The 15587-nt window shown below is 36.0% G+C and overlaps 1 protein-coding gene across 4 annotated transcripts in view; it reads left to right on the top strand.

Moving 5' to 3' along the window:
• The first annotated feature begins 326 nt into the window (after positions 1-326).
• The window catches only part of LOC131164034 (serine/threonine protein phosphatase 2A 55 kDa regulatory subunit B beta isoform), a 26909-nt gene continuing 11648 nt past the window's right edge, over positions 327-15587 (top strand). Inside the window, exons 1-6 of one of the 4 annotated variants that reach the window (XM_058120952.1) lie at positions 327-981; positions 5875-5978; positions 6097-6195; positions 6305-6424; positions 7270-7479; positions 11461-11552. In XM_058120952.1, coding sequence (XP_057976935.1) covers positions 870-981; positions 5875-5978; positions 6097-6195; positions 6305-6424; positions 7270-7479; positions 11461-11552 — 737 coding nt within the window. In that variant the 5' untranslated portion in view covers positions 327-869. The remainder of the gene's footprint in view (positions 982-5874; positions 5979-6096; positions 6196-6304; positions 6425-7269; positions 7480-11460; positions 11553-15587) is intronic. The other 3 variants (XM_058120951.1, XM_058120953.1, XM_058120950.1) reach the window with 3 other exon arrangements.

Here is a 15587-nt window from a genome sequence, read left to right as displayed (position 1 = left end):
TGCGTTCAACGTTTCAACTTACTTTTATTCAAAAAGTATATTTAATATAAATTGTGTTCATGAAAGTATATCATTATTGACAAAATGACTTTTTAAGTTTTTTTTTTTTTAAATTTAAATTTTTTATTTTTTGGATTTACAATTTATGAAGTGGTTTCCTAAGTTTTACACCAAACCAGAATTCCCATTCTTGACAGCCGTCGGATCTCATGACTTTGCAAGTCCACGGTGGAAGGAAGGACATTTCCATCATTTCACACTGAGACACCCGGCGTTCTTCGACCATACCTGGTCGTTTACAGAACCCCCAATTATTCCCTAATTTTAATCACTTTTCACTATCCTCACCCACCCGTGAAGAACCACCTGCATACCCTCCAATCAGTGGCCGCCACATCTGCTGCCCACCGAGGGGGAGCGGCGGGTGGCTTTATCAGATCACTAGAAATTATAAAAATATAATTTCGAGAGAGCTTAGACGGAGAACAGTGTTCTGATGCTCCGAAAGCAAGGAACGGTTTGCTGCTTCAAATCTCATTTTTCTCCTCGTACATCTCTGGAAATTAGGAGAGAGAAAGAGAGAGAGGTAGAGAGAGAAGAAGAAGGAGAAGAAAGAATCTCGTACATGTTCAAACCCTCCATGTATACTTTTTTGTGTTCGAATGAATGAATCGACAGCAGAAACGCCAACATTTTGATGGCTTTTATATTTTGTTTGGCGATTTCGGAGCTATGATCTTCCGGCGAGGCGGCGATTGATGGCGATCGCTTGATGCAGTGAGTTGAGGTGGTGTGGTGTGGATTTGGTGGCGGTAGTGGTCGTTGCGGTGGAGGCCGGGAATCGTGGCCGCTGAGTCGCGTCCGAGGAAATGAACGGCGATGCAGAGGTTGCTGCAGCTCCGGCTGGCCCAGCGCCGCCGCTGGAGTGGAAATTCTCCCAGGTGTTCGGTGAGAGGACGGCCGGCGAGGAGGTTCAAGAAGGTATTGTAGGTTTTACCCCCATGGGATTCTCGAGATTTGTGGCGTGTGTTGTGGTTAGGGTTTGGTTGTGTTTTCAATCTATTGATAGATCCTTTGTTGTTCATTAATCATTTTTCATTAGCGACTTTGGTGCTGATTTAGGGTAATTGTATAAAATGTTTACCGTGAAATTATTGAAGAATCGCGCATGTTATGTTGGCAAACGTACAAGGATTGTGTTACACAATTAGCGTCATTTGACTGAATATGGCATAGTAGCTTTAGTTTGATGTTAGGTCTAACAGTTTTAAACTGGATGCACTTGTTTTGGTATCAGAGCTGGTTGTCCCGAGTTGTAAATGTGCGGATTTACTGATTTGTGGCTGTGGATGTGTGAACTACAATTTGCATCGTTTAACTAATGTTTGATGAGTAACGATGGAGCTTGTTCTGCATGTACTAATTCATGGTTTTATGTTTAATTTGAGGCAAGATTTGTCGGTCCAATGTTGTACACTACCGTTCTAGTTGTATCTAGGAGGGGGCAAGCTTTGGGTAGTGCCTTTTTGTATTGATTACTGTGTATCTTGTGTTTTCCGAAGTGGACATGGTGTTGCTCAACTCCATACACAATCCACGTTCAGTAGTGGCTAATGCCTTTCTTTTTTTTTTTTTTCCCTTTTTTTATTTTTATTGATTGGGGTGTGTGGCGTGTATTATGGAGTGTATATGGTGTTCTCTAGACTTTTCATGTGCACATACACGAGCAGATTAACGATATGTGGCATGTATGTTGGAGTGGATATGGCGTTCTCTAGACTTTTCATGTGCACATACATGAGCACAGTGACGATATTTAGGAGTGGATAAATATCAAGGTGTCAAGAGGGAATGTTAACCTCGTCCTGCAGCGACTTTGCAAAGGTTTAGGCATTTTCCTACACATCCAGATATAAAAGGGCAGGTTAGGCACATTCCGCAGAGGCTTACAACAGCTTAGGCATTTTCTTACACACCCATTTACATTATTTAAACCAGCCCAAGTAACCCTAGCATGCCTGTTTTCTTACCTGCCAAGTTGAATGTAATACCATGAGACTGAAGGCACCGAGACAATGAGTTTTGATGGGAAATTGGGAAACTTGTATTGATAGGTTCAGCAGAAAATTTTGTAGATAGAGGGACTGCCAGAACTTATAGTCCTTGCTCTAGTGTAAGTATAGAAGCAGAGTGCAACATAGAGGAACTTGCCACCACTATAGTAAAAAATGACATCCTAAACCAAGCTATCTGCAGCCACATCACCTCCCAATTTGCTGAGTGAGGAACCAATGAACCATACCCTGGGGCCTGGGCTTAGTGCAGTTTTAAAGTTTTAAGGTGTCAATATTTTGACTTTAGTTTCGGACCACCTGTATGATTATTGGAAAAGAAACATAGCACTTATTTTTTGGATGTGAATCCCACTAAACTCAGCCCTATTCCATTGACCAATAACTTTTTTCTATGTTGTTAACTTAGGATATTTGTTTCACAGTAGCCTAGAAAGAAGTAAGCAGGTGATTCTGGATTTAATTTCAAGTTTATGGCAGCACCAATCAAATGATACCCCATTGAGTGTGCATTTTTATTTATTTATTTTATTTTTACAGTATGGTGAAATGATACTAAAATGATATACAGTTCTCGTGAGTTGTCAATAGGGATCAATGTTGAGAATGGAGACAGCTAGATTAAAGAATATTCCAGGCCTGCCTATCGAGTATCCTGTTTTAATTTTCATTTTTTTGTTTTTTTTAAAGATTCTAGCGGGGATTGCTAAAAAGACTGAGAAAATTATGAGAGATTTCTTGTGGTCTGGAGTCGAGGGTTTTAGGGATCATTTAGTAAGGTAGGAAGAGGTTTTTAGGTCTAAATTGGAAGGAGGGCTGGGTCTTGGAAAAGTGGTGTCTATAAACATTGACCTCTTAGCTAAATGCTTAAGGTGTTTTTCTTCTATAAAATCATTTTGGCATAGAGTGATTAGAAGAATGGGTTGGGCGAAAATGGGTGGGATCCCAATATTAGTTTGCGAAGTTCATTAGAGAGCCAAAGGAGATCTATTTCTCAGATTTTTTCCTTATTTACTCCTCAAATTAAATATGTGGTGGTGTTGGGTTCTTCGATTCGCTTTTGGAAAGATCTGCGGTTGGGGAATGATATTTTAGCCACATCTTTTCCTCTCCTCGCTCATTTGAGATTAGGGCAAAAATAGTATGATTTGCTCCTTTGTGATTGACTTGGGTAGCCTTCTACTTTCTTGAAACTTTCATTTAAGAAGATCTCTTAATTAGAGAACTGTTGGAACTTTCCTCATTGTTGTCATTATTGAACAATTGTCATCTTTATTTAGCTATGGATGCTTGTTCTTGGGAATTGGATCATGGGGTACATTCATTTTTTGAGTCTTTGACCTGTTCCAAATTTTATTTGCCCCTATACTCTCATTTATTTGAAAGACCAAAGCCACCCCACTGTCCCCAAAAAGGGGGATAAAAAAAAAGGGCTTTCATTTGGCTGTTGTGCTTAATAGAATCAAAACTAATAACTTGCATATCAAGAGACCTTTTAAGACCTTATCTCCAGTTGTTTGCGTGCTCTGTTATTTGAATTCTGGAGCGGCACCTCATCTTTTTTTTTACTCTATGATTATGCTTAGAGAATTTGGAATAAATTATTTGGTGTGATGGGAGAATCTTGGGTTTGCCCAGTGTTGGTGGAAGAATTGTTGTCTATTTCTTTGAAGGGTTTGGAAGAAGGAAGGAGAGGGCTGCACTTTGGGAATGTCACATTTTTGCAGTGTTATGGGGATTATGGTTGGAGCATAATGCGTGGATTTTTTCAGGCAGAATGTTGAATTGGCAGCTGATTTGGGAGAAGGTTCATTACCTGGCCTCTTTATAGTGTGTTGGCTTCAGTTGCTTTAAGGGAGTGAATTCTTTGGAGGTTCAGCAAGAATGGATTGCTCTGATTTTGAAATTTTCAGTTTTTTTGTTTTATTAGCTTGTTTTTTTCTGGGTTATTCGAGAATTTTGAAGGGAGAAGTCTTTTTCTCTTTTGTATAAATTTTTCTCTTCTAAATGAAATCTCTTCTGTTATTAAAAAAATAGAAAAAAAATGTTCTTTTCAGTTGCATTATGAAGGATCAAGATTCAATATTTGGTTAGGGCTAAGTTACATACCACTTGCATGTTTTATGCATTAAAATCTTCATTTTGAGCATGATAAATAGGAGTAGGAAGATGTGATTGTGTGGCAACCATTCAGTGTGTGTGTGTTTTTTTTGGCATGGAAATAGACCATTTTTATGTGGTTTGGTTTGGAATGATTGAAACAGCATGGGAGGTGAAAAGATGTTTTGTCTCAATTTTTTTCCTAAAGCCAACTTAAAAGGTTCTTGCTACATGTGACACTTGGTCATATGTTGATTCAGTTAGCATGAAAGTGTCACGTGTTGATCCTAGAACAGTTAGCACGACAAACCTTTCAATGCCCTGATGACAAACCTAGATACTAACAACCAAATTGTGTACTATTCATATGCTTTTGCATATCTGAGTGGTTAAGGTGCTAAAACGCATGTAGAAGTTTATGAGCATGTGATTATGATGTAAAATTCAAGGCGTAAGCAATTTTTGTTGCATCAACAATCGTGTTGAATCATGGACTAATGTATGTTTTTAGAATGCCTATTCCTACAAATAGAATAGTTACAATAGACGAATTTGATATTTTATATCAAATAATTTGTTATTACCATAAAGCAAATGACAATCTAAAACTTTTTATGAATTCATAACATGTAATAAACAAGGTATAAATATATCCAAATTTTCACTGGGAATGTTTGTTCCTTTCTTATTCCATATTTTCGGTAGAATAACAAGGAATAACTATTACCTCTTTACTCCCAAATTTTTCGTATTCCACCTTATTCTATTTTGCTTACCAAATGTAGTGTAAATCTTTTCCATCCGTATATTAATCTATTCTGCAGTTCAATTACTGCTGTAATGTATTGCTTAATTCGTATTTCTGCAAGTTTGATCAAGGGCAATATTTGTTCTTTTTGTGAGTAGTGTTGTTTGTTGCCTTAGTTAGGAGTATATATTGGATTTGCTGAAATAATATTATGCACTAGAATTTTGTGCTTGTGAAGACGCCACTATGGGATTCTTGGTGCGGGGTCTCTTAAATTCCCGCCACCCTTTGACACCTGGATTTCTGGAACTTTTGATGCTTGCATGTGGACACTAGGATAGGGACATTATTGCTATTATTCATTATAAACACATTCCCATGTTATGTGAATGTAGATACCAAATCGTCAAGATAGGCATTGAGATTCCCACGAGATGTAGGATGGGAGCGCATATGTGGATGGATTATTTTGGCCACATTTGGAGGCCAATTTCAAAGAATAGGATCAAGGGATTGTTGGATGCTAAACCCAAATATGCTTAGTTGATTAGTAGTATATTATATGTGTTTAGTTTTCTTTGAGTAGGATTAATTTCTTTGGGGGGGGGGGGATTTGCGTTAGGGATTTTATTTATGATTTCATGTATATTTAAGGGCATATGTGTAATTTCTCGTGTTTTAGGCTTTTTTATAAATAGTGTGTGAAAGCCATGGAATGTTCTGTTTGGAGGTTGGGATTCTGAAATCCTTTTTCTTATTTTAAAAACACCTTAGAAACACAGCCTTAGCTTGTCTTAACTATTATGTGCTGAATTTTGCATACTTCTGCAGCCTTGTGGTATTTCTGGTGAGAAGCTGTCTGTTATTGTCAATGCAGTCAGGATCTTAAGTTGGCATTGTTTTATTTTTTATTAACTTTTTGTCCATGTATAATGCCGATTTTTCTCTTTGCAGTTGATATTATTTCTGCGATTGAGTTTGATAAAACTGGTGATCATCTTGCTACTGGTGACCGTGGGGGCCGGGTGGTCTTATTTGAAAGGATTGATACAAAGGATGTATGTTCATTCAGACGTTGAGAGTTTTACTCATTGAATATCCAGTTTTATTATTATTATTTTATTTGTACCTTATTTTTCACCATTCTATTATATCTCTACATATTGTTATTTCTAGCAAGGTGGAAGTCGAAGAGATCTGGAGAGGATGGATTATCCAATTAGCAGGCATCCTGAGTTCCGCTATAAAACAGAATTTCAGAGCCATGAGCCTGAGGTAATCTTTATCTTCACTATATACTGCTGAAGTATTTTGATCTAATGCTTTTTTCTTCCTGAACTGTAGATTACTGCTAATTTGTATTTCTGCATCTCTTTATATTCAGTTTGACTATCTCAAGAGTTTGGAAATAGAGGAGAAAATCAACAAGATCAGATGGTGCCAAGCAGCTAACGGTGCTCTATTTCTTCTATCTACAAATGATAAGACCATTAAATTTTGGAAGGTAGGGAAAAAATTGTTTTACATCATATTAGGGCCTTTTGATTTCAATTTGGTGATATATCCAAGTTTCCAGTCTCTGTTTTTACATATCAATTTAGTATATTTGCTTGTGCATTTATGCTTGATATGTCGATGGTGGTACATACACAATTGGTTGCAAGTCCAGTTTGTGTTTTTTAAAATGTCATTTTAATATATTTGCTTGTGTAGTTTGCATGACATATGGATGAAGCTACTTAAGAGGCTTAAAGCATGGGGGCTTAAGGTTTTTGAATTAACTGGCTTGCAGGCACACACCTTTTTCTGGTGATTGCAAAAGAGATTTTTTGTGAAGTACGAACAACCTCTTTTGAACATATCTCTAATTCTTAAATGTTTGTTCTTCTATGCTTTTGTATGGGATTGTTTAATTGATTTCCTATCCCAGATGTCAATGTTGTTCATATGCAATGTTAGAAATTGGGTGTCCATTCTTGAGTTGTATGTGTTTACCATAACAGGGAATGTATAGTCATATGCATATAGAACAGTGTTGGATGGTAAAGTAGCTGTTAATTTGATCATGTAAGGTTACTACTGCACTCTGAATGCCTTTTGGTTCATTTTACTTGACACTGAATTCCAAATTACAATGTGTTTGAAGAGATGAATAAATGCGAGAAAAAGCATTCTGGAAGTGATAAATGCTTACCAACTCTGTTTCTGTGCATACTGATGTCTTCTATAGAATCTCTAGATGAAAATTTTTTTCTTGGAATTGGACTTATCATTTGGAAATGATTTTCGTGGATGATTGCCTTCTTCACATGGTGATTTCCTTGGTATTTCTGTTTGTAAATTTGACAGGTTCAAGAGAAAAAAGTAAAGAAAATTTCTGAGATGAATGTGGACCCTTCAAAATCTGTAGGAAATGGCAGTGTTTCTAGTTCAAGTGTTTCAACTAGCCCTAGGGCACATCTTGCAAATGGAGGGTGTCCAGACAGATCTTACAGCTATTTGAGCAATGACTTTGCATTCCCAACAGGGGGCGTTCAGTCGCTACGGTTACCTGTGGTAGTTGTACTGAAACCTATTCTATATTTTCTTTCTTTGCAAAAACCATGATTTATATTAGAAACTTCAAATTTTAGCATCTTTGAATTGTATGATGAGCCTGTCATTGTTTTGATTGGTTCTTGTAAGCATAGATTTGTTAAATTTTTTTCTTAAAAAATGCTACAAAACACAAACATTGGTGAGGATCCAATGCCCCGAAAACCTGATCTGTTTGTGCATGTCTCTGTAGGGTCTTTGATTTTTTTAAATTTTTTTCTGGGTAGAAATAGAATATGCATATATAATGCACAGGTATAGGTCTTCTCTAGCCTCAAAAAATGCCAATCATAGTTTATGGTGATTGAATGAAAATTTTAATAAAATATGTTTGGACCAATTAGATATGTTATTCTGAATTTTATCACATCCAGACTTCTAAGTCTTTGAGGTTGCTATTGATGCATCTAGCATTGTGGGAGAGTGTTAAGTTAGGAAGGTCGCCCTGTGTCCTACTTTTGCGAGAAGCTTAATGATGATAAGTTGGAGTATACCACATGTGATAAAGAGTTTTATGCTGTAGTGCCTTAGGTATTTGAGGTATTATTTGCAGCCTCATGAATTTTTTATATATTGTGAGAACAACTTTAGTATCTTCAGTCTCAAAAATAATCTTAATACTGCTGCATATCCTGAATGGGAAAAATTACTAAATGAATGCTCCTTTGTTCTTTAATACTGCATGGGCACTGAGAAGAAGCCTGCTGATGCTCTTAATTGAGCTGAGCATATTACACAGTATCTGAGCTTACGTAGTTGTCTTTGAGTGCATAAAGAAAGAGTATCTTTCTTCACTAACATTGGCATCATTTTTATAGAGCTGCCAGATGATAATCACAATTGGCATGTCAACTTTGTGATAGGGACAGTTACTTGTTCATAGGGACCAGTGACTGCATTATTTGTGCCTCCTTTCTTTGCTTCTTGGTTTTGGAGCTGCATGTTGGAGTTGTTTCAGTAGGAACCAGGGATGTAACCATGGAGGATAGGTTCTATTGATCCTCATTAAAGAAGCATGTTGCTTGAGTTGTGTCTCAATGTTGTGCATGCCAATTAGCCAAGGCTAAGGAACAGGGCACTGGCCTATATACCCCACTTCGGCTCCCACACACACCTTGGAAGAATCTTAGGGTGAGTTTGGCTCTTTTTAAAATAAAAGGCTGGGTATAAGGGCATTTGGTAAACAACCTTTCCAGCTTTTAAAAAGCCAGCTTTTAGCTTTTTCTGGGAAATTTCTAAAAGTTAAGGATTTGAAGCTTTTCAAAGCTCAAAGCTAGCTTCATCTCAACAAATTATTCTATTCCATGGGCGTCTTCAGTTTTTTTTTTTTCAAATATTACAAACTAATCAACACTTTAATTACATTTCCTAAAAATGCATATCCATTTTAGTCATTAAAAATATTTTTAGGCACCTTACCACATTTTTACCAAATACTCAGAATCAGCTTTTCTTTCTATCAGATCTTTTTTCATAAGGGACTAGATAATATTTACAACAATCTCAATCATGTACTATCCATTAGTTTCTTTTTAAAAATTCATTTCAAAAGCTACCCTTGTCCTGTGCATGCGCAGGGAGGTGGGGGGGGGGGGGTTGGGGGCTATTCTTTGGTGTGGATTTCACTATGAGGTTGCCTAGAACCATAACGTTTTGTGATTTCATACTTGTTGTGGTTGATAGGTATTCACAAATAGCCCTTTGCATAACTTTTGGCAAAAGTTGTGATGTTTCTCATGTCACTAAATTCTTCCTTCATGAGGTGGTTAGACTCCATGAGTTGCCCACTTCAATTGTATCTAATGGGGATGTGAAGTTCATTAGGTATTTTTGGAAATTGCACACTCTAGGTTGTTGGACCCTGAAAAAATAATTTGGCTCGTGGATAAAGTTTTTTTAGCAAATTGAGGTGGTTGATCAGAATTTGGGCAACATAGATGCATAATAGGAGACAAACTTGGAACCTGGGATTTGTTATTGACTACGATGGAGTTCATATAATTTGCAAAGGATGCTTTGAGATTGTCCATGTTTTTTTCCTCAATGGTGTCTCGATATTATCTCTTTGCCATCTGATGCCAATTCGATTTATTGACCAGCATATTCATGACCTTCATTGAAGTACTGCACAGTATACGCTAGCTTTGAATTCTCACTGGAGGAATGTCAAATTCAGAGGGTGACGTTTTGGTGTGTCTATATATATGGGGGGGGCAGCCTGCACAAAGCTCCCACGTGTGCAGGGTCCAGGGAAGGGGCAGACCACTATGGGTTTATAGTACGCAGCCCTACCTTACATTTTTGCAAGAGGATGTTTCCACACCTCAAACCCGTGATCTCCAAGTCGCACAACGACATCTCTCTACCATTGTGTCAAGGCTTCCCTTCTGTGTGTGTATATATATTTGACGAAAAGAGAAGATGAATTCATTTGATCAGGGAGTATACATAGAGGAGTATAAGAAATCCTCTTAATGAAAAAGGGAAAAAAAAATAAAAGAATAAAAAGCAATATGATAAGACCTAGCAATCAGACTAACAAAGCTAGCCAATCCCTTTGGATACCAAAAAACCTCACTCTTTTAAAGCAACCAGCTGCACACACCAAAGCCGGGCTAAATAATGAGTCTAATCCCATGCAGAGTAGAAGATACATCCTGAGCATTACCCCAAGCATTCTTTTGAGAAATTGCATGTATGCGCATCTGGTTTCATAATGCTTTTGTTCTTGAAGTGTCATCTAATATGATCGTTAATCATACTTTCAATGTTGAAGACGAAACACCTTATTGGGGCACATTTGAGCTTCTCTTATGCATTCAGATGTATCTCCTCATGGATAAACTTTATCAGCTCCACTTCCTGTTGATCCATTTCTTCTGCTGCCATCCGTAGATGACATTGAGAGTATTCTAGAAGATGAGCATCTTGTGTCTATGCAGGTGCTTATAGACAATACCTCGTGAAGTGGACTGATTATCCTATTTCTGGCTTCACGTGTGTTACTGAATACTGTGGATGAGTTGTGTTGCCTTGATCTTGATGTCTTGGAGCTGCTATAGCTGTACTTCAGTTTTTCCTGTTTGGATTGGGTGAAATGATGGCATTCACACTGAAAGCAGGATTTTTGTGTTTATAATAGTTGTAGGTGCAACTTAAAGATTTTGTTTTGTAGGAATTTATTTGTAGTTTCCAATTCTTAGGGATTTGGTATTGTTTCCTAATTTTGTTAATATCATTTTGAAGATGAGCTTAAGACAAAGGTTCTATCCTGAATGCTTAGGGACAAAACTGTATTATTGAAATTGATTCTTAAACGTGTTTTTACGTGGTTTTGTCCTTATTTTTCTCTCTGTTTTCTTATTTACTTTTCTTCTTTTTTTATTTTCCTGCAATTTTCTTCTGCAAATGGGCCTTTTCTATCCATCCTTCTAGCATCGTCAAGTACCTCATTAGCCACCAGGACAGCATCGAGAATCTGTCTACTACAAACCAAAGCTAGAAAACACTGCATTCAATATTTCACTCAACCTATTAGCAAGAAATGTATGGGACCAGCTAATAGGTCTAAAATCTTTCATTCAAATAAATTGATTGCTGAGTGCAAGTGCATGAAATTGAATTTGCAACCTTCTGCCCTTCATTTTTTCTTTAAAAAAATTTAATATATTTATTTAATTTACATTGCTTAAAAAATGTACTTCTACCATGCTCGAGAATGCACAGCTAGAGTTACCTTGCTCGTAAGTGCACTTTAGGTCATTGTTACACCGAACATAGCATGTTTTAAGTTTTTCAAATGAATTTTGCTTTGTTATTTTGTGATGGGTTGGATGTTCATTTAACATTTTCCCAATATTTTATCTATTTGTAATAGTTTTGTGGAGCTCTGGTTCTATGTAAAAAAATTATGCAGCACTGACAGTAAATAAATATTATATGTAGGTAACCAGCCAGGAGACCAGTCTTGTGGCTAGATGTAGAAGAATATATGCACATGCCCATGACTATCATATAAATTCTATATCAAATAACAGGTGAATCCATGTCCTTTCTGATTATGTATTTTATTTTGTTTTATTCTACTTTTAGAGCTTTTGTTCTTCCACATATGCATTCTTGTTTAATATTTGTTTGATCTTTAGATTTCTCTTGACCATGAAGAAGTAATATGGCTTTTGAGCTAGGGGTGCTAAAAGAGGGTGAGGAAGGCTGATGACAAATGAAATTATTAGAAAATTTCAAATGCTCATGCTTCATTTTAAAGCATGGTTTAATAAACATGAATTAATGCTTAACAAAATTCAATGAGGCATGATTGGATGTGGTGCGACACACTCCATATGTTGTTTTGGAAGAAATTGAAGAAGTAAATTGTGTCGAATATCTTTTTGCTTACTTGAGGCCTTGATAAAAAGGGTAACTTCTCTTATTACTAACTTTCATGCAGACGACCACCTTAAAACTACCTCTTAAGAAAATTAATTGATAGCTGCTAATAAGTTATTGTTTTGAAATTCGGAACAATCTTACCCTCCATTTGGTTTGTGGAATCAAGCCTAGAATGGAACTTGATCTTCATTTGGTTTGCGGAAGGGGGAAATTGGGGATGGGAATGTTAATTCAAAGTCTCGGGTGGGCTGAATGTCTTCATTCCCATGAAATCAAAAATCATTTGATATAGAAATTATTCTAAAAATAAAAAAAATAATAGTAATACTAATTATTGTTTATAGTATAATAAAAATAACAACAATAAAAATTGTAATAACAAATAGAACGGACAATAATTATTATAAAATTAGTAAAAAATAATACTAAATATAATAATACAATGGCAATAATACTATTTACTAAAAAAAATAAAATAAAAAATAAAAATAATAATGAAAAGGAAAAATCCATTATTTTAAGGGAATGATTATTATAAAAGTATTAAAAATAATATTAAGCAATAATAATTACAAGGGCAACTAGTCTTTATTACTATAAAAATAATAAGAGCACAAGTAAGATAATACTTATTATAATAATAGTAAAAAAATTAATAAAATAATAATTACAATGACAATAATATAATTACTAAAATAATAATAACGAAAATAAACAATAATAATAATAAGGATAGGAAAAAATGAATAATTTGTTTTAAGGGCAATGATAATTATAAAAATGATTAAAATAACAAACAAACTAATAATAATTACATGGCAATAATTTTGTCTATTCAAAAAATAATAAAACAAAACAATAGTAAGGCCAATAATAGTTAGAAAGAATAGTAAATAATTAATCTAATAAATCACTACTGTGAATAAATATTATAATAAAAAAAAATTATAATATATGAGAATTTTGATTAAAAAAAAAGGAAGCTAGTTTCCATTCAATTGTAGAGGTTATTGAAGAATACAAATGTTGGAAAGAAATTGAATAGGATTCTTATAGTCCTTCCATGTACTAACAAAGGAGTAATTCCATTCCGAAAAACTATTTCCATTCTTACCTTGGTTCCATTCCCCTGATCCTTCCTGGTTTCAATTTCATTTTACTAAAACCACTTAAAGAGCAAATGCCCTTGGAATCAGATTGTTATTAAGAAAATTAATTGATAGTTCTTTTGAATTTTGAAAGTCTTCCTTATTCTGAAGCATTATTTTCCTTAATGTGGATTTGCAGTGAATGCCATAATTTCGTATTGGTCTTTGGAACCAAAATAGAATGACCAAAGTGCTCCTTGACTTAATATAAGGGAAATTTATATGGATGTTTAATTTTGTATGCATCCGGATATGATAAGATCGTAGTGTAATGCACGGTGTTTTGTTAAAGGATCTTAATGCCTTGGCATCTAATTTCTAGAATCTGGATCCCTAGAACTGATGTTGGATCTCTAGGAACATAGTATCATGTTTGGTTAGAAATTTTGTTAGGTTTATAAAATAGGACTCCATGGTTGAGTTTTTCCTTTGCAATGATTAAAACTAATATTGTTATCCTAAAATGTCCGGTTAAGTTGGACATGTTATGGGAGAAGAAGATAATTGACAAAAGAAAATTCTTTATATGAAATATTTACACAAAATCCAAAAAACTACAACAAAACACTACGGTCGATATGGTATCAATTCTCATTTTTGCTTTGTTTTTTGGTTTGTAAGTGAAGAAACAGATTATGGAAAGATGCATTGGTTATTATGCAGTCAGTTTTCTATCTTGATGTTGAGTTTTCGGAAAAACTAAAGCCAAAATTCATTGTTTTCAGTTGTTGTTTTAAAAAACTGATGCTCAGAATTATTTAAGATGCAGAATTAAATTGTAATGAGATCAGTATTTATTCATAATTTTCAATTGAAAACTTAAAATAAAATGATTATGTGAATTTGAATTTAAAATATAATTAAAATAAAAATACTCACATTTTCTAAAATTGAAAAAAATAAGTCAGTTTAAAAAATATTTTTCCGATTTTCAATTTTCATGTACAATACGATTGGTATTGTAGCTGAGAAAGTGAGATTGGAAGATAATAATGAAAGAAAAATAATTATAATACTTTTGATTTTTATTATATATTTTTAATTTGTATTTTTTGTTATTTATAATTTAAATCATATTTTCAATGTTCTTTGATTCAGGACAAAAATGAGCAGTGAATCAAGTTTTAAATTTATATATTTATTATAAAAATTAGGCCAAACACATATTGGTTTTCAGTTTTAGTTTTGTTTATTGTTTTCATGTTTGTTTTCATAATTTTTGAACATTAATACCAAAATGCCGTTTAATATGGACCAACTCATCGTCAACGGAAGGATGTTCCAAAAACCACACTGAAAAAAGAGACATGGAACTTTTAGAACTGCGGAAAACAGTATTTTTTATAGAAGTGAGATTTCTGAATAACCACCCCCCCCCAAAGAAAAAAGAAAAGAAAAAAGTAAAGGGAGGCAAAAAACCTATCACTTGCACTTTTTCCGAACTTAGCATTTTCCACTTCTAGTGAATTCTAAAATAGCAATTTGGGAATTAGTTACACAGATATTTGAGTGGTTCTATCAATTCTCGTTCCGCTCACTCAATGTGATGAATTTAACGACTTTTAGTGCCATCGTTTTTCGTTTTGAACGTCAAGCTTGTGTGAAGTGTTCTAAGTTTCCGATAGTAGATTGAGTGGGAAAGGAAAATAGGAAAATAGTCGATATTTGCCCAATTAGAGTTGACTTGAGTGAAGTGTAACTTTTGTTTTTTTGCCCGACACAAATTTATGTGTCAGTTTTTAAAATAGGACAACTCTATCCAGTACAGGACTGATGAATCGGAGCAGATGATGTTCTTGCTCTATCCCTTAGCCTCTATCTACTTCTAGCATGATGTGATGTCTGATCGATCCTGTGTACGTTACTGCATTTATGTGAGTTGATTGCCCGTGAACACGCTGTACCTTATTTACACCTTCGTATTTTTGTTGCTACAAACACTTTGAAATCCCTGCTTTTGCTGTAATGGTGTTCGCCTTGGATGAATTGGGAACAGGCATGTTATGTTTTCCAATCATTTGATACCACGTCGGGATTCCGTATGGGCCTTGCCACTTTGGCCGGGTGGCGGGCCTTAGTATGGTTGATAAGGATTGAGGGGGAGTGAACAACAGGGGGAAAAATGGGAGGGGGGTGCGCTCGGTGGCGTGAGGTGTGAGGGGAAGAATCTTGAAGCGCAGCATTGAGGGATGAAGGGGGGTGGACCATGGGAGATGGAGAGGAAAGGACAGGGGGGAGAAGGGGGGTAAGCAAAGGGTCAAAAAGAAACTAGGCAAGTGCGGAAAGGGCAGTGAAGTATGAGGGACGGACGGAAGATGGGGAGCGGCGGGTGGGAGGAGGGGGGGGTGGGGGGTGAGGGGGTGGGGGTGGGGGAGGTGGGGCAGGGGGAAGAGTGGGCGAGGGGTTCGATGGTGCGTGAGGGTGGCGGAGGGCCGCCAGCCGCCGGGGGAAGGGCGGGCCGCGCGCGCGCGCGCGCGCGCAACAGAACTGGGGGGGGAGGGAAACAGATGCGGGGGGGGGGAAGAAAAAAGA

The sequence above is a fragment of the Malania oleifera genome, chromosome 9 (assembly GCF_029873635.1).
Source record: "Malania oleifera isolate guangnan ecotype guangnan chromosome 9, ASM2987363v1, whole genome shotgun sequence".
Classification (NCBI taxonomy): Eukaryota; Viridiplantae; Streptophyta; class Magnoliopsida; order Santalales; family Ximeniaceae; genus Malania; species Malania oleifera.
The sequence above is the reverse complement of the archived record's forward strand: the minus strand, read 5'-3'. Positions and strand labels throughout refer to the sequence as shown.